This window comes from Lampetra planeri, chromosome 44 (assembly GCF_965212315.1).
Source record: "Lampetra planeri chromosome 44, kcLamPlan1.2.h2, whole genome shotgun sequence".
Taxonomy (NCBI): domain Eukaryota; kingdom Metazoa; phylum Chordata; class Hyperoartia; order Petromyzontiformes; family Petromyzontidae; genus Lampetra; species Lampetra planeri.
The window spans coordinates 9,604,678-9,626,073 of NC_136150.1; the positions used below are offsets into that span (position 1 = coordinate 9,604,678).

At 47.3% G+C, this 21,396-nt stretch overlaps 1 protein-coding gene and 1 long non-coding RNA gene across 2 annotated transcripts in view; one reads left to right on the forward strand and one right to left on the reverse strand.

Annotated features, from left to right (window-relative positions):
* Window positions 1-479: 479 nt before the first annotated feature.
* On the reverse strand, window positions 480-10,106 carry LOC144732922 (uncharacterized). The gene is made up of 2 exons (XR_013588264.1): window positions 10,012-10,106; window positions 480-2,726 (listed from the first exon to the last, which is right to left on the reverse strand). It is a non-coding gene; the product is annotated as an uncharacterized LOC144732922 (long non-coding RNA).
* A 727-nt stretch (window positions 10,107-10,833) lies between these two features.
* LOC144732921 (cAMP-dependent protein kinase type II-alpha regulatory subunit-like) overlaps window positions 10,834-21,396 on the forward strand; it is a 99,606-nt gene continuing 89,043 nt past the window's right edge. The window contains exon 1 of the mRNA XM_078614588.1: window positions 10,834-11,343. Within this exon, the coding sequence (XP_078470714.1) occupies window positions 10,944-11,343 (400 nt within the window). The 5' untranslated portion in view covers window positions 10,834-10,943. The remainder of the gene's footprint in view (window positions 11,344-21,396) is intronic.

Consider the following 21,396-nt stretch of genomic DNA (forward strand, 5'->3'; position numbering starts at 1 on the left):
TGCTTACTCGTACCATGCAATGAGATGAAGACGTTTCTACTTGACATGGTCGCAGTTCGCAGTGTATCACCCTGTGCTTGAGAATAACTCCAGCTGAAACAATAACTTGAGTGTCTTTATCCACACTAGACGCTCACTTTTTTTAATATAAACACTGCAAACAGCACTCATTGCATGCCAATCAACCTGACGTTTTAAATCCCACAGCTGGAATTCATCCAAATGGACAGATTCACTATCGTGGGGATGTTGTGTGTGACCAGGCTGCAGCCAACAAATTGTCCATTCGGGACCCTTGCAGGGCAGTGCAACCTTTTGCATTTGAGAATGGCCCATGGAAGCAGATTTAACAGAACTACTGCTCATGTGCAAACTCAACACATTCGTCAAAAGCACCGTATGGCCTCAAAAGGAAAAGTATGCCATTCGTGACATTCAGGGCAATCGCCCTTCTTCATAGCACATAGAGGGCCCAGAGAGGTCGGTAGGTGATTCTTTATTATTACCACCAAATCATTTGTTTCCAACATACTAAATCTATTCAATCCAGAAATATCATGTTTTTTAATAACACTCTACGTTGAATATATTTTCTCCAGTGTAAATTAAATACCACATTTTGGGGTCTCAAGGGCGGCCTGTTGTTCCAATCACCCCCATTTGGATGCGCCAATGGCAACTCAAAACCAGCCGAACATCTGGTGAACAATTGCTCCCCTCTTACTCATTCCCCGTAAATCATCTCTGATGACATTAGCTGCGCATCTCCAGAAGCTCTCAAAAGAACATCATGGCAACGTTAACATCTCCCTTGCTTTGGGCACGATCGTTGTGACGAGCACGCGTGTGGAGTTGTATGGGCTGGCCACTAAGGGGCGTGTTGGCCACGCAAACTGCAAGGCCACAGAGAGCGTAACTTTAAAATAGCTACAATAGTACGATCCATACTAGAGTTTATAATAAAATAAAGAAACGAGATAGCGCTTTCAAATATCTGTGCCTCCACATTTAAAAATTAAATGTATATTTACACATCCCATCAGCCGCACGACCTTTCTGGGAGTGCGTAATTTAATCAGCATTAGTTTGGCACAAGCAACAATTCTTGACCGGTTTTTGAGAAGCCAACGTCTGCTCAGCAGTCAGGCACGCATTAACCAATGCTGGTGAACTGCCAGGTGTTTATAAGGCAAGTGTCCCCTCTGTTAAAAGACATGGGTCCTAGTTTTAAGTGAGTAGAGTAATGGTTTCGCACACTGGCTTTGAACCCAGCTACCCAAAGTTCGATTCCTGACGACGGTCGACATCAGTAGCGAGTGATATTACACTTATTATTGAACAACCCGTACTGACAAGCGTGGTAAAGTATGGCCAAACAACCCCCGTGACCAGGGGTTGCTATTTACGGACTGCTTCGTGACGTTATTCATTCAGGACCACCGTCTCATATTCGCATGCGTTGCGGCTTTTGAAATACTGTATAGTTTTTACCGAATTATACCAAAAAAATGGCACTTCTTTTTATTTTGGTTGCCGACCTCTGCCCATGACAGACACGGCACCGGGAGGTCTCCATCCAGCAGTGGATTAGCAAATAGCCGTACATATATACATATACACGTGCTGGAGTTCGTAACCAACACACTCTGCCAGATGGACTCAAAGAACACAGCTGGTTTGTGTGTAAATATTTCCCAAAATAATATATTTGAGAGTGTAATGCGTAAATATTTATCGTCCCAGAGAAGTACGCTGCGAAATCATGTTTATTTTGAATTGCTGGATTGGAAAGCCACATTATGAATAAATAAAGCAACAGTGTTCGCACACACACACACACCGGCCATACACACAACCACTGCCATTAGCCACTAAGTGGTGGTGATGTCACTACGACTCTTGTGCCAGGGATATATTTACTTTGAAGTCGTCACGTGAAGAGGCAAACGAAGGCTCGTTGGCAAGAGGTCAGGGGACAGGCCCCAGGTGTTGTGTGCTAACTGGCTGAGGTGGCTAGCAGGTGCCCAGCACATACACGTATACACAAATTAAAGACAAAGTTCCCCCTATAGCCGTAAAGACTGGAGACGCAAGTGCTGTTTAGGGAGCATTCGTGTTTTTTTGGCCGGTAGTGGTGACTATGCACGCCTGTAATATCCAGCACAGCGCAGGCAGCAAGGTTTTGTGGATGACACGAAGGGCTAATGGCTCAAGTGGGCTTTACCTGGTAATAAAAGTTCACCAATATTGTTCAAGCAAGTCTGACTGCTGATGAGACACCGAATGTTGAAAACGATCCAGAGTTTTGCTTGTGCTGAACCAATGCTGGCCGAGATTATTCACTCACAGAAGGCCGTGGCGTCCGATGGAATGTGTAAATTCATACTTTGCATTTTTTGTTTTTTTTTGTGTCGAGGGACGAATATGTGAAGGAGGCATATTGTCTGCCGATGGATTTTGTTAACCGGATAGCCCAGCTCTTACAAAAGTGGCACACGGATCATGTATAGCTGCAACTCTCACGTTGACATGTTTGGATCTGCACTGCTGGGAGGATGGGGGGCAGGTGGTGGGGGGTCATGATGAGCATTCTTGGTTTAATTGGTCCCTTGGGGGCAACATGTTAATCATCTCCTTGTTCAGTCAAGCCTTTCCCACCTGCTGCTTGCTTCTTCCTGCCAGGGCTTTTTCGAAGGTGTTTCTGCGATGAACTGGAATTTTCTCGTCTGCCCTTGGGTTAATTACACACAACGGGGGAGTGGGGGAGTGCGGTGAACACAGAGACACATTGAGACAGAGGAGGCATGGGTGCTGTGCTGTAATTGGAATGCCACTGTCATTTGATGCACGCATTCATTAGCTGCCTCCATTATATCCTTGAGCAAAACATCTCCTTCAGGAAGCAAATGCGACACTCGCAACCACACACACAATGTTCGTAATTAAAATTTTCTCACTGTGAAAACTTTAGTTTGATGCTCTCCGTTTTTATATTGAAACATGAAATGAAATGCTGCATACATAATAATCCACTGCTAGATAAAGGCCTCCTTTAGCAGTCGTATGTACGTATTATGTTAAACTTCTATGGCACCGTATGCACCCAACCGTGTGAATCGGAGGTTCAGTCATAGGCGATGCTTAATGTCAGGCGGAACAGGACCAGCAGTGATGTTGGCACACCACATCCATCTCGCTTTGTTTTATCCTCCTTTATAGAAAGCTATATATATGATTATAGGAATATAAGGTAAGATAGTATAGGGTTCTATGGATGGGCACACCTTGCACTCTCGTGGTAGTGCCATATGCCAATGCAATCCTTCCTCTGAGCCAGTGTTCCAGAAAATATAGAAAAATAAATTAAGCCCCGGTGAAATCGCTCGTCTGAACATGGGATATTTAACGTCCAATGTGAAGCAGACGTCACTCATATTCATAGTTAATATACCAGCAGCATTAACCAGGGCGGACTGTCGTATTCAAACCGTGGACCTTTGCAACAAGCAGTGATCGAGCGACCTATGGCCCATGTCACGGTAACTGTGTATAACAAACGCTCAACTAATATCAGGATTCTGTCTCACATCATTGTAAAACTGTAGCGCTATCTTTTCCCTCAAAGGGGTTAGCGTTTGTGTTATTATTACAACAATAATGCATTTCGATTTAAAGCTTTCGTGACTGCAGGGATTCATCTTCTTGGTTCTTTCGGTAAAGTCACGTAGAAGGGAAGTAATAAAATAATACAAATAAAACATAATAAAACAATTCTCACGACGTTTCGGCTACAACGCAAGCAGCCGTCTTCAGGTGAAGAATGAGACACTGCCAAGCTACGAGCTTATATATAAGCTGAGTTGGAGGTGGAAGAAGAAGAGAGCCTTAACAAAAGGATGTGCATATCAAGAGGAATTTAGCATATTCATGGTAAATGCGTAGGAGGGGTTTCAAAGTCATATTATGCCCATGCATTATGCAGGATCAGCAGCACCAAAGGGAGGGGGGGGTAGCATTAACAAAGGGAGGGCATGTTAATAGTATGTAGAAGCAATGAAACATGTGAATGGGAAAACGGTGGCAGGAGATCCGCAGCGTAGCAAATAATGCATTCCCTGTGGAGAACACAAGATACACAGTTAATGCCAGTGAGTGGACTGCGGTCTGAAAGTCACCATAAACGTGAACAACAATCAGTTAAGATCCGAAGTGGTTTATTACGTCCTTCCAATGATTGCTGAGCCAGAATCCATCTTCTCGGTTGAAATTGTCTCTGTGTTTGTATATGTGGATCGCCTCATGAACGAATCTCTCATGGTAGCCAGATGGCTTGCAGAGAACCTCTGTCTTGGAGAAATCAATGTCATGTGAACCCACTGAATTGTAACAGTGATCTGCCACGGCTGAGGTAGGACAAACACCTCAGCCGTGGCAGACAGAGGTTCTCTGCAAGCCATCTGGCTACCATGAGAGATTCGTTCATGAGGCGATCCACATATACAAACACAGAGACAATTTCAACCGAGAAGATGGATTCTGGCTCAGCAATCATTGGAAGGACGTAATAAACCACTTCGGATCTTAACTGATTGTTGTTCACGTTCATGGTGACTTTCAGACCGCAGTCCACTCACTGGCATTAACTGTGTATCTTGTGTTCTCCACAGGGAATGCATTATTTGCTCCGCTGCGGATCTCCTGCCACCGTTTTCCCATTCACATGTTTCATTGCTTCTACATACTATTAACATGCCCTCCCTTTGTTAATGCTACCCCCCCCCTCCCTTTGGTGCTGCTGATCCTGCATAATGCATGGGCATAATATGACTTTGAAACCCCTCCTACGCATTGACCATGAATATGCTAAATTCCTCTTGATATGCACATCCTTTTGTTAAGGCTCTCTTCTTCTTCCACCTCCAACTCAGCTTATATATAAGCTCGTAGCTTGGCAGTGTCTCATTCTTCACCTGAAGACGGCTGCTTTCGTTGTAGCCGAAACGTCGTGAGAATTGTTTTATTATGTTTTATTTTTATTATTTTATTACTTCCCTTCTACGTGACTTTACCGAAAGAACCAAGAAGAACAATAATGCAATTTATAACGCACAGTGTTTCACGTGTCTTCACGATCCAATTACTTGCAATGAGATATAGTCTTCACATCGTTTATTATTCGCCTTAACCAAGGCGCTTTACAGAGAATTAGGAACTGTACGTATGGATGTAATGGTGGCGATGAGGTAAATAAAATAGATGAGAGGAAGCAATTGGGGCCAATCTGTGATGTGTCAATTTGGCGAAAGCGAAATTTATGACGTTAAATGATTATACATGGAATGAATGGATGGGGTTAATGAGTGAAAGCCATGTAATGAAAATATGAAGAGGGGACAGTAAAGGTGGTGGCTATGAGGTGGATTACGGGGTCGTGGGGTGAGCTATAGAAAATAAGTGAGTTTTGAGTGAGGAGCGGAAACTAGTGAGCAAAGGTGACTGGTTAATGAGGGGAAGTTTGTTCCAGTGAATGGAGGCGAGAAGAGAGATAGCGACTGCGTGGATTCAGCACAAGGAGGAACAGAGAGAGAGACAGTAAAGATTGAGAACGAGGAGGGCGAGAAGGAACGTAGAAAAACACGAGTATCTTTCTTTACTAAGTGGTGTGTTGGAGATCTCTCACGTTTCACTCGTTATTTTTCTAATGGTTTTAGAGCAGGGGTCGGCAACCTGCGGCTCCGGAGCCATGTGTGGCTCTTAAAGTATTGAAAGTTTATTTTTTTTTACCAAATTTGAAAAAAATAGCTCTTTGTTTTTTTGGTTGCCAAACCGACCATGGGAGTCCAGTTTACCATGGAAGTCCAGTTCACCATGGAATTCCAGTTTACCACGGCAGTCCAGTTTATCTCAGAAGTCCAGTTTACCTTGGAAGTCCATTTTACCTTGGAAGTCCAATTTACCTTGGAAGTCCAGTTTACCATGGAAGTCCAGTTTACAATGGGAGTCCAGTTGACCATGGGAGTACAGTTTACCATGGGTAGGAATCGGAAACCTGCGGCTTCAGAGCAGCATGCGGCTCTTTCAGGACTGCTTCGTGACATGATTTATTAAGGACCACTGTCTCATATGCATATTGCATTGTTTTTCTTGAAATATATATATTTTTACAGAATAAAAAAATGTATCTTCTTGTTTGTGTTGCCAACTCATGGTTTTAGAGTTGTGTGTATTGAATCTCTTTCTCAAGCACTCCCATCTCGTCTCATATCCCTCATTTCCTCAGACAAATCGTTGTTAAAATCTGTTTGCTTATACCATATTACTGTACTATTATTACTCAACTGGAATTACACAGAAGCAATTGTAGTGCCACAGCCTCGAAGCAACTCTGCAAGCGCCGCGACCCCCCCTGGCCCCCACACTGAGCACACACATGCAGCACACACACGTAGTGTCCTGGCGGGGGATTGCCTGGCACAACGGGGTTTAATCCGAAGGGTCCCTAGGAGGATAGTCCCACGGTTTCCCGGTGCCAGGAGATTGGCCGGCCCTCGCAGGACAGGTCACATTGCGGTGCCCCTGAGTTGGCTTAATATTGTATGGGCGCAAACAGGTTCACCGGGCCAGCCGCAATGATTCATTCACGACATCGGGAGGGGTTGGGGTGGAATATTAAGCGAGAAGGGCAGACCATGAGATCAGGGGATGGCAGCGCCACGACCACCCCCGACCCCCATACTGAAAAGAGATGGGGGTGCCAGTCGGGCGTCATTCCGAATTAACAAGGGTGAGTAATAAATAAACCAGCTGTAATTACAGGTAGGTGCACGATTGGCCGCGCAGTACAACGCGACCCCGGGCTTTTGAAGTGAGGGGGATAAAAGGGGAGCCTGAGGCCATTCAAAAGATCTTCTTCAACATCTTGGTCGCCAACACCCACCCCTGCCGTCCTGCCCGCCAACACCCCCCCCCCCCCCCCGCTGCCATCCTGCCTTCTGGAGCCGCTCGCAGCATCCGTGTGATGCCAGCGAGTGCTGCTACGAGGCAGTGATAGGCGAGGTTTTTTTCGCCCTCTTCCCTCCGACTCTCACAGCATCCGTGCGACGCTGTGAGTACAGCTACGGGGTACGTGGTCGGGCGTTTGAGTATCTGGGGACTTGGGCAGCAGTAGGCTAGGCTCTTCCCGCGAAATATTCCCCCCAGGTATTGCGGGGTTTGCGCCGAGAATAAAAGTTAGCACAGAGCATCGGTATGGTGTCTGTAATTTCTGTGTGGAGCGACTGCGTGGGGGAACGCGCGGCGAGAGTGAACGCGGGGCCGCGGCGTGCGCGTCAAGAGGTAATCCCTCGCAGGTGCAAGCATGTTCACGGCCCCCTTTGCTAGCGATAGCTGCGGGTTGCAAGGGTGTGTGGTATAACTCCGTGTGGCTCTCAAGCCAGTAGCACGAGGATGTCCCTCTGAGAGGGTGCTAGCGCGAGGGGCCCCATCACTCGGTCGGCGGGGGCCCAGCGGGAGCCGACCGACGCGGTGGAGGGAGCGGAATGGGCGGACGTCGCGCCCCACCTGCCTAGTGAGGGCGGTGGGGTGGACGTCGGGCCTCACACAATCATTGAAGACTGGCAAACTAATGCCTGCTTGCAGGCCAGGTAAATGTCACCTTGGTCGCGTGCAATTTTTCTCCAGGTCCTCTGGTTTTCCTTTCAACATTTAGAAACATGCGTTTAAATTAAATCTTGATTCACAGCTTTCGTGACTGCAGGAATTCATATTCTTTGGGTCTTTCGGTAACGTGACTTTACGGAAAGACCCAAAGAATATGTGTTAAAATTATTTTTATTATTTTGCTGCTATAAATGTCCACGTGATTAGCCACTTCGTTGAGCGATCATTTGTGGCTGGGTCGCTTCTGAAAAAACGAATAGCTCAATGGGCTTCACCTGGTAAGATACGAAGAAAATAATTTCGTTTTATTTATATATATTTTAAAGTTATTTGTTTACCTTTCTATACTTTGCACTCCTATCGTGTTTTGTAATGTTTGTTCGTTGTGACCTGCCCCTACTAGACATCTGTGAAAACGAGCTTTATAACTCATCAGGTTCCACCAGGATACATAAATAGGGGCCGTCCATAAATGACGTCACGCACCTAGGAGGGGGGTCATATTTTTGTGACGGGGGGGGGGGGTTTGAGAAATGTGACATCACATTAAAATGTGCAACTTTAAATAAACAAAGAATTGTTATAACAACACTAATTGTTATAACACTCCTACAACATCAGAGTGCAGCGCCACATTAAATACGCACTACAATGACAATAGTTTAAAGCGATTTAAAGCATTGTTTTATTTCCAAAATGGAAATATGGTTTTGGGGGAGGGCAGAGCTTTGTGACGTCATATTTGAGGGGGGGGGGGTCTGACTTTTTGTGACGCCGTGTGACTAGGGGGGGGGGGTCAAAAATCGTCCAAAATCGCGTGACGTCATTTATGGACGGCCCCATATTCAGATTCTGAAATGTGTTGAGATGAGATAAAATGCAAATCGCTTTGAGGAGCCTATGCATATAGCTGGGCATATATCAAAACAAATCATTATCATGGGGATAACCTTAAGTGTGTTATGTTATCATTATAAAATGTGTTAATAAGTGTTATCGTTATTCGGTGTCCATCAGGTGTGTAAATAGGTGCAGCCCTGCTTGCTCATGCCACTAGAACGAGCAAGAGAGCTCGTGTTAGGCCTGCTCTTCCACTCCAGAGCAGTTGTTGGTTTTCAATTAACAATGTTATGTGTAATGACCTAAATAAGCAACCACTCACCCCAAGCCAAAAAAAAGCCCCAAGGTCTCCGATTGGTAGAGAGAGGCCTCCACGGCGATTGGCCGGGAAGGCAGACTGTTAAAGGGTTTGGAGGAAAAAGATTTGAACGATATTAAGGCGGGGAACAGAGAGGATCCCAGAGGCGACGGTTGGGATCCTGTTAGGGGGGGGGGGGTCAGGGATTGGCGAGGGGGAAACAACAGTGATTGAAGGTTCCAGAAAGGGGGCTCGAGGGGAGCGAGAGTACGAGGAGCGGGGACGTTTGAAGGAAGTTACAAGCTACAGACAAGGTCGAAGCTAAGGGTCCCGAATTGCTGCTGCGCCCCAATAAAGTGGCTCTTATTACATCGTCGTCAAAGTTGTTACATGTGTATATGTCGTGGGATATGCAAAATATTTCATCTCGTAGTGTTGGGGCTGCGGAATATTGCTTGCAAGTCTGTGGCTCGTGCGGCTATCTTACTCAGGGGGAAAAAAATCGGTAACATTCACATAACGCACCAACCAAACAACAACAACCCATTGAAGCCTGCGTTAAAATTTTAATTAATGGGACATTTTCTTAAAGTAATATTTAAGCGAATGTGAACGTTACACTCACGCAAGATGGTCTTTGCGGTAAAAAATAGACAATTTCCTCACGTAAGATGGCCGTTAAAATGCAAAGGAAAACTTTTAAAAAAACACGAACGTTCCTCACGCAAGATGCCCGCTACAATGTAATCCGAGTTTGCTTGACTTTCTCTCATGTAAGATGGCCATCATAACGAAATGGGGAAGATGGAGGAGACAGAGACATTGACTCCTCACGTAAGATGGCCGTTACAACATAACGAACAGGAAGGGTGGGTGGAAAGACACACGTCTCCCCACGTAAGATGGCCATAACTTATTACTAACGGGTGGGGGGTGGAGAGACATCGACTACTCACATAAGATGGCCGTCACATAACGAACAGGAGAGGTGGGGGGAAAGCGACACATTGACATTCCCACGTAAGATGGCCGTCACAGAACGAGAGGGGTATTTGAGACACCGACTCCCCACGTAAGTTGGCCGTCATAACAAGGGGGGAGAGAGAGAGAGAGACACATCGACTCCTCACGTAAGATGGCCGTCACAACGAACAGGAGGGGTTGGGGGAGAGAGGCATCGACTCCCCATGTAAGATGGCCGGCTAAGTGCTCACGGTATGGAGTGACGTCTCCTCTCAGGGCCCCGTGACGGCCCCTCCTCACCCCCTCGGGGTAGTCTGGGAGCGCGGGGACGGCTCCGACGGCTTCACTCGAGCGGCGTCTGCGGCGGCGGGGGTCGCTCACAACAAACCAAGACGAGCGCTTAAATTAAATCACAATTAACGATTGCAGATAACCTTACGGCGTTACCGGCAGCGAAATAATGCTAAGCGTCGCGCTCACAACGCTGTAGCATTGCGAGCGCTGTGTCGTATTGTCAGCGGTGCGGTAACAAGGTTATAATAATAACTCTCGTAGAGGGTGCGCGTCTAAATTGTAAGGCGATTATAATTATTAGCATTATTTTTAATATAGCTAGTATATTAACCATAACGATAGTATCATTGGCAGGCTCTGTAAAGCAGCAGCACTGATTATAGGTGGTGCATATATAGATTACATAATTCATGTTTGACGTAATATATAACCGGTGTTTGCAATAATTGTAATAACTATCAATGCGTTCACAATAATAACACCGACAGACAGTCGTGTAAGCAGTAGCACACGTGTAGTAAGTATCTTGAGTTGCAATACGTTTAGAATTATTTACAGTTATTCACATAATACAACATCGTGTAGGTTAACAGGCTTGAGAGATAACCCGAACTCTTGACTTTCAACGCATCTGCAATAATTACCCTCACTACCATTGCCGCACTGCTCTGTGCGTGTGTCGGTGATGAACTTCTAAGAGACCATAGCCGGCCTCTCAATACAATACAGCAACAACGACCATTTGTCTACCCATCACACATTATTGACAATCACAATTATTGACAATACATACGACGGCAGCAATAACAGCGGCAGTATCAGCAACAACAGCAACAACATCAGCAGCAACATCAGCAGGGCAGCGGGCTGCACCGAACTCCCATAGGTGATGAATATACAGATACCGGACGGACTCACGGAGCTGCTCCAGACCTTCACTGTGGAAGTCCTCCGCAAGAGACCGGCGGACATCGTCTCCTTCGCCGCGGACTATTTTGTCCAGCTCAAGGCGGCGCGGCTGGGACCGCAGGGCCGAGATGGGAGACTGCATCAGAAGCAGCAGCAGCAAGTGGATGACCTGGTCTCCCCTCCTCTGGTGGCCCCGGGTTCTCCGCCTGGCTCCCGCGAGTCATCCGCATCGTCCCCCGGGTCTTCGTCCCCGCCTGCTGATGGCCGAGGAGGTGGCGGAGGGCTTCTGGCGTCGCTGGTCAACTTCGTGCCAAGGGGCTCGGTGGACCGTGATGAGGACGGTGATGATGATGATGACGACGACGAGTCGGATTTTGAAGGTATATGTAGGGTGTGTGTGCGAGAGTGAGTTCCAGGTGGTGTGGCGGTGTTGTTCTTGAAGTTGCAAGTATTAATATTTTTTAGTTTAACCAGGTGCGAATTCAAGAGACCAGGATGAGTCATTTGCAAGAGTGACCTGGGGCAATTAGCATATGGGCATATTGCCATACGCAAGACTTGAATATAAACCGGGAAATGAGTTTGATTGCGATGCATAATCTCAATTGAGTGAATGTGGCGAATACTTTTCGAATTTCGCTAATTTAAGAGGCATCAGGAGCAGCGGTATTTTCGCAGCAACATCTGAAAGTTTGACGGGAACAATTGATAAGAAAGCCAGTTATCATCATGAGCTTAGTTTAATCGTCATGGTCATCGATATCGATTGCATCAAATTCATCAGCAGCAGTTGCATTGTCATCAGCTTCTTCATCATCAATGTAGTAGCACCATTTTCAGTAATGACAGTAACAATCCATGAACAAAAACGTTATTCTCATCACGAATTAGTGGCAGTTTAATAAATATCGTTTGCAGCAACTTGATCGTCAGCAGCAGTATCATACTCATCACCCTAATCGGTATCTGCTTTAAATTATATTTGTATTGCTCCTTCATCTTGCCTTAATAATGTGTAGTAATAGCAGCAGCAAAATTTATCAAATATGCTCATACCCATCATAATTAACGGAATTTATAAACTACTAGCGGAAGTACCCGGCTTTGCCCGGGTGAAAAATATGTTTCTTAAAAACCTTACATATATATACACAGATACTAAGGTATTGTCAAAGCCCGGTGGGCTGTTTGTACATTTCTCCACCAACAAATATATAAGAGGCTTTCACAAGTCCAAAAAGTTGTAGAAAGTGTGGGGTAAATAGTTGATGTCAAAAGGTTTCCGAAAATTGCGGTCTCCCCCCCCCCCTCAAAAAATATCTTTACCCCTCGTAGGTATATATACTAACAACACCTTACATACAACAGAGGAAGTGGTATCTATTGACTCTGTAGTAGTATCTACTGACTGTACCGTAGTATCTACTGAGCCAGTAGTTGCTACTGACTGTGTAGTAGTATTTAGTGACTGTAATAACTACTGACCATAGTAGTATTTACTGGGCCTACAGTAGTATCTACCGACTATATACTCGTAACGACTAACTGTATAGTATCTGCTGACTCTATAGTTGTATCCACTGACTATAGTAGTAACTACAAAATCTATAGCAGTATCTACTCACTCTATAATAGTATCTACTGACTCTAGTAGCTACTCACCGTGGTAGTATGTACTGACTGTATAGTAGTATATACTGACTGTAGCAGTATTGACTGACTGTAGCGGTATATACTGACTGTTTTAGTATTTACTATAGCGGTATCTACCAACTCGATAGCAGTATCTACTATCGCTACAGCAGTGTATACCGACTGAGGTCGTACCTGCTATCACTACAGCAGTGCATACTGCTGTGTTGGTACCTGTTATGATGACAGCAGTGCATATTGTGGTGGAACCTGCTATGATTACAGCAGTGCATACTGCTGTGGTGGTATCTGCTATGATGAGAGGAGTACATATTGTGGTGGTGGTACCTGGTATGATAACAGCAGTGCATATTGACTGTACTCATCATTCACCCTCACCATTCACCACTCACAACTCACCCTTACCACTCATCCTCACCACTCACCACTCCCACTCACTATTCACCATTCACCCTCACAACTCACCACTCACCAACCTCCCTCACCAATCTCCCTCACCACTCACCCTCACCACTCACCCTCACCACTCACCCTCACCACTCACCAATCACCACTCACTCTCACCACTCACTCTCACCACTAACCCTCACCACTAACCCTCACCACTCTCACTCACCACTCTCCCTCACCACTCACCACTCACTCTCACCATTCACCCTCACCATTCAGCCTCACCACTCACCCTCACCACTCACCCTCACCACTCACCGTCACAACCACCACTCACCCTCACCACTCAACTTCACCCTCACTACTCACCATTCATCCTCACTAATCACCACTGACCAATCACCACTCACCACTCTCCACTAACCCTCACCACTCAACCTCACCACTCACCCTCAAAACTAACCACTCTCTCACCACTCACCCTCACCACTCAGCACTCACCCTCACCACTCACCCTCACCACTCACCCTCACCGCTCACCCCTCACCGCTCACCACTCACCCATCACCACTCACAACCGCCACTCACCCTCACCACTCATCCTCACCACTCACCCTCACAACAACCACTCACCCTCACCACTCACCCTGACCACTCACCACTCATCTTCACCAATCACCACTCACCCGCACTGCTCACCCTCACCACTCACGCTCACCCTCACCACTCACCCCTCACTAATCACTCATAACCGCCACTCACCCTCACCACTCACCCTCAACACTCACCCTCACCACTCACCGTCACCACTCACCCTCACTACTCACCACTCATCCTCACCAATCACACCCTCAACAATCACCACTCACCCTCACAACTCACCCTCACCACTCACTCTCACCACTCACCACTCACCCTCACAACAACCACTCACCCTCACCGCTCAGCACTCACCCTCACTACTCACCCTCACCACTCACCACTAATCCTCACCAATCACACCCTCACCAATCACCACTCACCCTCACCACTTGCCACTCACCCTCACCACTCACCACTCACCCTCACCATTCACCCTCACCACTCTCCCTCACCACTCACCAGTCACGCTCACCACTCACCCTCACTACTCACCACTCACCCTCAACACTCACCCTCACCTCTCACCCTCACCACTCACCCTCACCACTCACCCTGACCACTCACCACTCATCCTCACCAATCACACCCTCAACAATCACCACTCACCCTCACCACTCACGCTCAACACTCACCCTCACCACACATGCTCACCACTAACCCTCACCACTCACCCTCACCACTCACTAATCACCTCTCACAACCGTCACTCACCCTCACCACTCACTCTTACCACTCACCCTCATCACTCACCCTCACCACTCACCCTCACAACAACCACTCACCCTCACTACTCATCCTCACCAATCGCACCCTCACCAATCACCACTCACCCTCACTGCTCACCCTCACCGCTCACCACTCAACCTCACCCTCACCACTCACGCTCACCCTCACCACTCACCTCTCACTAATCACCACTCACAACTGCCACTCACCCTCCCCACTCACCCTCACCACTCACCCTCACCAATCACCACTCACCCTCACCACTCACCCTCACCATTCACCCTCACCACTCACCCTCACCATTCACCCTCACCACTTTCCCTCACCACTCTCCCTCACCACTCACCCTCACCACTCACCAGTCACGCTCACCACTCACCCTCACTACTCACCACTCACCCTCAACACTCACCCTCACCGCTCACCATTCACCCTCAACACTCACCCTCACCGCTCACCACTCACCCTGACCACTCACCATTCATCCTCACCAATCACATCCTCACCAATCACCACTCACCCTCACTGCTCACCCTCACCGCTCACCCTCACCACTCACCCTCACCACTCACGCTCACCCTCACCACTCACCCCTCACTAATCACCACTCACAACCACCACTCACCCTCACCACTAACCCTCACCACTCACCCTCACCACTCACTGATCACCTCTCACAACCGTCACTCACCCTCACCACTCACTCTTACCACTCACCCTCACCACGCACCCTCACAACAACCACTCACCCTCACAACAACCACTCACCCTCACTACTCACCCTCACCACTCATCCTCACCAATCACACCCTCACCAATCACCATTCACCCTCACTGCTCACCACTCAACCTCACCACTCACGCTCACCCTCACCACTCACCCCTCACTAATCACCACTAACAACCGCCACTCACCCTCCCCACTCACCCTCACCACTCACCCTCACCAATCACCACTCACCCTCACCACTTACCACTCACCCTCACCACTCACTACTCACCCTCACCACTCTCCCTCACCACTCTCCCTCACCACTCTCCCTCACCACTCTCCCTCACCACTCTCCCTCACCACTCTCCCTCACCAATCACCACTCACCCTCACCACTTACCACTCACCCTCACCACTCACTACTCTCCCTCACCACTCTCCCTCACCACTCTCCCTCACCACTCTCCCTCACCACTCTCCCTCACCAGTCACGCTCACCACTCACCACTCACGCTCACCACTCACCCTCACTACTCACCCTAACCACTCACCCTCAACACTCACCCTCACCGCTCACCACTCACCCTCACCACTCACCCTGACCACTCACCACTCATCCTCACCAATCACACCCTCACCAATCACCACTCACCCTCACTGCTCACCCTCACCACTCACCCTAACCATTCACGCTCACCCTCACCACTCACCCCTCACTAATCACCACTCACAACCGCCACTCACCCTCACCACTCACCCTCACTACTCACCACTCATCCTCACCAATCACACCCTCAACAATCACCACTCACCCTCACCACTCACGCTCAACACTCACCCTCACCAATCACCACTCACCCTCACCACTCAACCTCACCCTCACCACTCAACCTCACCCTCACCACTCAACCTCACCCTCACCACTCAACCTCACCCTCACCACTCAACCTCACCCTCACCACTCAACCTCACCCTCACCACTCAACCTCACCCTCACCACTCAACCTCACCACTCAACCTCACCCTCACCACTCAACCTCACCCTCACCACTCAACCTCACCTTCACCACTCAACCTCACCCTCACCACTCAACCTCACCCTCACCACTCAACCTCACCCTCACCACTCAACCTCACCCTCACCACTCAACCTCACCCTCACCACTCAACCTCACCCTCACCACTCAACCTCACCCTCACCACTCAACCTCACCCTCACCACTCTCCCCCTCACCACATGTTAAGGGCGATCCTAAAGGAATCTACAACCTTCGATGATTACTTTGCGCGATTCAAAGAATCGATTCCTGGCGCATAGGAGGTTTCCATTTTTAATTACAGAGTTTTATTTTCTATGTTATGTTTTAAAGTTTTCAGGAGTTTTTAATTATATTTTAGCCCCGGTCAACGCAGATATTTCCCATTCGTAGCAGTTTATATCAACTCTATAACCAACTAATATTAAACGGAAATAAGGCGATTCTAAATGAATCTACAACCTTCGATTCCTTTTAGCAATTCAGAGAATCGATTCTTGGCGCGGTCGGGTTTAGAGTTTTAATTACACAGTTGTATTTTCATTGGGATGTTATGTTTTAAAGTTTTCAGAAGATTTTAAATGTATTTTTCCCCCGGTCAACGCTGGGTATATCGAGTTTATACCACAAAGTCGACGCCTGACAGACTTGCGTGTCGAGGCCTAGTACCGTGGAGAGCCTCCGGCCTCGCCTAGATTGCCCATTCGGCTGAGGCTGGGTACTGGGGCCGTTAACCCCCCCCCCCTCCGCGCTACAATAATACTGTCTAATCGCTATAGTTTTATTATCTACCGACCCTATAATAGTAATTGCACACATTGGGGTGGGGGGGGAGTGAAGAGGACGTGAAACTTTGATGAATTTACCTCAGAGTCGCGTGTTAATGCGTGCGCATATTTTTTACAGGAATTAAAAATGGCGTCCACCCCGCAGCGAAGTTGTTGCTACCCGTTGCCAGGGGCAACCGCCGTGGTCCGCGCCGGTCGGCGATATTAAATAAATAAATAACGCTTTAAGTAAATAAATAAAGAGAAATCGCACTAAATCGATAATCGGTCCGATTTAAAGTTTAGAGACGAAAAATCGGAAATGCCTAAGTTTACCGCGGGGCCGGGGGCGTGCCCACCTGCAAAATTTAATCTCGGCGAACCCCACGGTTCGAGAGCTACATCCCCCGCAAGGGAGCGTACGCAGACGGACGGACAGACAGATAGACAGACAGACAAAAAATGAATTATATAGGTTAGATCATCAGCAGCAGGCATAGTCATCATCATTTTCAACTCTTACCAATCAGTGATCTGGGCATATTACTGTATATCTTCCGATCTTCCCGTCATCAGTCTGCTCAAAGTCCTCTTTTCATCAACTCCCACCGGTTTTTTTGACCTTGGGCGGTGGCGCAGGGGTTAGCGCACGGTGCGATACGACCCTAGCTGTACCGAGTTTGATTCTTGACCACGGGTGATATCTGAACCGCTCCTGGCCGTGGAGAAACTCTTTGCCAACACACTGACCAGCGTGGTCAGTGGGACGACATGGCTCCCATGGATCCTGGTGCAAAGAATGAAAATGGGCACTCCTTGTACCAATGTCCATAATTTTTTCTTTGTAGTCGGGTGCTTGTGCCTCCAGCCTATAGACCCCCCCCCCCCGTGCAATTGCAACATCTGCACACTTGGCAGCGACTCCTTTGGGCGTGATGAAGTCTTGTCAAACGACTCCCGTGATCAATGCGGTGTGGATGCTGGATTGGATTGACGATAGGGTATGTAAAGCTCGACTTTAGTACATACATTAAGTTTGGTTTTCATCGGAGACCAACATAACACCAACTAAGTCCCCATGCCCGCATGTATACAGGAGCCAGTCTTGTTTCATCTCCTTGTGTACAGATCATCTTCTGTCATCCTGGCTCCTTCAGTTCTGCTTTGCCAGCTTCCTAACGTCTATCATGGTTCAGATCTCTCGCCTCCATTCGCAGTAATCATGATGATCATAATTAAAGTTACCAATATCATTCCTGCACATGGATTATGTAAAGCTTTGCGACATGCATTTGTTATGGGAAGTACTGTATTGTAGCCGACGGGTAGCTGTTGAAGCCAATTACGTTTTCATGTTTAAAATATTAATTTTAATCCTGGTTTGTCTCAAAGGTTTGGACAACCCTTTGAATAAATTTGTCGCGTTTACAATGGGACAAGTCCCACACTTCATACTAAAGTTGAATTCACATTTGGATCATTTAAATAACAGTTACAGCCCCCCCACCCCCTGTTTCCGACGGACAGCGATGATGATCAGATGCTTTTAACTTCAGTTGGAAAGATTAAAAACGCCTAAGTTGCCCCCATCTTCATTTGCGTGTAAATCTCTATTGTAGGTCTCTGTGCTAAAAGCGACACATTGCAATAGCACAACCACTGTGAAAGTACACAAGATAGTGCTCAATGCTAGTACTTTAGAAGGATGTTGATGTTCATGATGGCGATGATCGTGATGGTTAATGATGAACCACGTTGACCCTGGCCTGAATTTGAACTTTTCATCTCACGATTCATGCTCTTCCACCAACTAAGCAACGCTTTGGACACCGTTATTAGTAGTGTCATTATTACAGTTATATCACCGCCAGTATTTTGAGTGACCCGTAAATGAACTGGTTAATCGGCCACGGGAGTCAAAATTAGTGAGGGCCCTTGTAACACGCTCATTAAATGATATGACCAAATCGCTAGGAATGTGCCTGATCCAATTGGATATCGGAAGATGATCAGGATTGAGCTTGGATAATTGCTTAAATGGGTGCCCACTCTGTACAGCAGGTTGTTACAGGCCGCTGGGCTACAATGTTGTTACAGGCCGCTGGGCTACAATGTGGGCAGCAAAGAGCATTGCAGCAACATTATTTTTTACTGTACTTTACTGCCACATCCACGCTTCCCCACCTTGACCTACCTGCTCACCAAAGTGATGATTTTACGTTTCATCGTATAAATCCCACAACACCCGCGGTGCGTGGAGGCCCTCACCCATCAGTGGATTGACAAGGGCTGTACTGACACACAATGTATTGTACTCAGGATTGTGTTTTACGATTCCTCTTGTGTACTCGACTGTCTTTTGAAAGTGTCTGGTCTTGCAATGCCTCTCGAATATAATATTGATGGACTCGGGGAGCAGCGGCGCAGCAGTGATCACACTTTCATATGAACCTAACTATCTTGAGTTCTATTCCGGGTCACGGCCAACATCAGGTGGCGGGTGGAATCTGAAATTATCTTTGGCCTCCCCCCCCCATCAATAACCTGCAACGAACAATGTTTTGAAGTATGGTAAAAAAAAACCCATAACCACGTTGCTTGATAAGCTCTTCAGTGCCCTGACAGATGGCTGTAAATTCTCAACTTAGTGGATGGGTGTTAAGATTATTGACACTGCGTTGTAAAAAAAAAGTGTCACAGCACAATATTACGGTCCCAGTTTACGGAAACAAACAATGTTTTATTGCAGGACCCTCCGAAAAGATAGTCTCGAGACTCATCCAAGGCCTCAGTGGAAAAAAACACAGCATTGTAATTGTTAAACACCCATCATTCTCTCATGTTCGAGTGCCACTCAGTGAGTGCATCTTCTTGGTTCTTTCGGTAAAGTCACGTAGAAGGGAAGTAATAAAATAATAAAAATAAAACATAAAAAACAATGTGAGAATTGTTTTATTATGTTTTTTTTATTTTATTACTTCCCTTCTACGTGACTTTACCGAAAGAACCAAGAAGATGAATCCCTGCAGTCACGAAAGCTTTAAATCAAAATTCAGTGAGTGCAGTCCACACGCTTGGCACCACTATCATCGACTCAAAATCAGCACATTGCCAATAATGCACATGTCGTGCATTTCTGGTGTGTGTTGTGTGTGGGTTCATTGCCTGACTCTTTTGATAAGTGGATTACATCGCAGGCAACGCGATGTCCCCGAGTGTGACCTTAATAAGGCCCCGTGCCATCCAAATGCGATTAGCGAACATGAACTGGTAGCAGAAATACTGTAATCTGTATGTGTTGTATTATTGTCTAGCCACACAATATATTGCCAAGGTGTGTATGTTTGCCCCCCCGCCTGGCCTCAGCACCTGGTTGGCTCACAAGTGAAGACATCACATATATCCCCCTATTTAAGAACGAAACAGGAAGATGTAATCACAAATGTGGCTGTCGCCTGATGATGAGAGTTGTAATGACTGGCGACACGTCGTACTCGAATTGTAAATGTTGTGGGTTTACTCTCCAACACACCGGTGTGCTGTATTAGTAACGAATTAGCATGTTTTGTTTATGTGACAAAGCTTACTAATTGGCTGCATCAGGTGGTGGCGGGTTTAACGACATATTTACGTGATCTAACCCAAAAAAACCTCTGTGTGTATGTTTGTGTGTGTGTACTGGTGTGGGAAGTGGTAGTGCAACGGTTAGTGCCACTAACCCGCCAACCCGAGTTCGATTCCTGCTCACAGCCAACATAGGTGACGAATATCCGAGCCTGGGCCACCCCTAGTTTCACACAGTTTTTAAAATGAGTACCCAGTGCGTTGTCTAAACATCGCCACGAGGCATGGTGCTGGCCACCCCCTCGTGTGCCGTGCCGGCCTTATTCGGTGCTCGCTCACAGCTCTTGTTCCGACAGTCTGTCAAGGCTAAAGGGTGGATTTTGTCTGTGTGCGTGCGTATGGTCTTGTGTCGATACCGTTTGCCTCGGTGGTGTTTAGTTTTTGGGCGGACGTGTTGAGCGTTATCTCTCACTGGGCCTGCTGCCCGCCCGCCGGCTCTGTTCACAACGGCTCAGCCGCCTGGGCCAGTGCTCCGCGCCATTGTCCATGCTGGTGTCCGAACCTAGATGTGAAATGGGAGCGCGGAATTTCTCCCCTCCCCAGAAATAACAGCTGCCTCAATGTGAAGGTCACGAGGCCAAGTCCCCTTTTTGCCTTGATAACGTCAGTTAAGCTGGGGTCTTGCAAAAGCGGTGATGAATGTGATGGCTCGAAGCTGTCTAAAATTGAGGTCACTCTGGTTCCCCTGCTGCACGCAAAGGGATGCCCGTGTGTGTTTGCGTGTGAACCCGTATTGCAAAAACAAAGAAGAAAAATCAGGCATACGTGTGGATTATGCATGCTTTCCCACACGCTGGCCCACGATGACACAATGGGGCTTGTATAACAGCTCAGCCAGGGAGGGTTCAAGCAACTCTTTGATCAATTTCCTTTCTGCTAAAG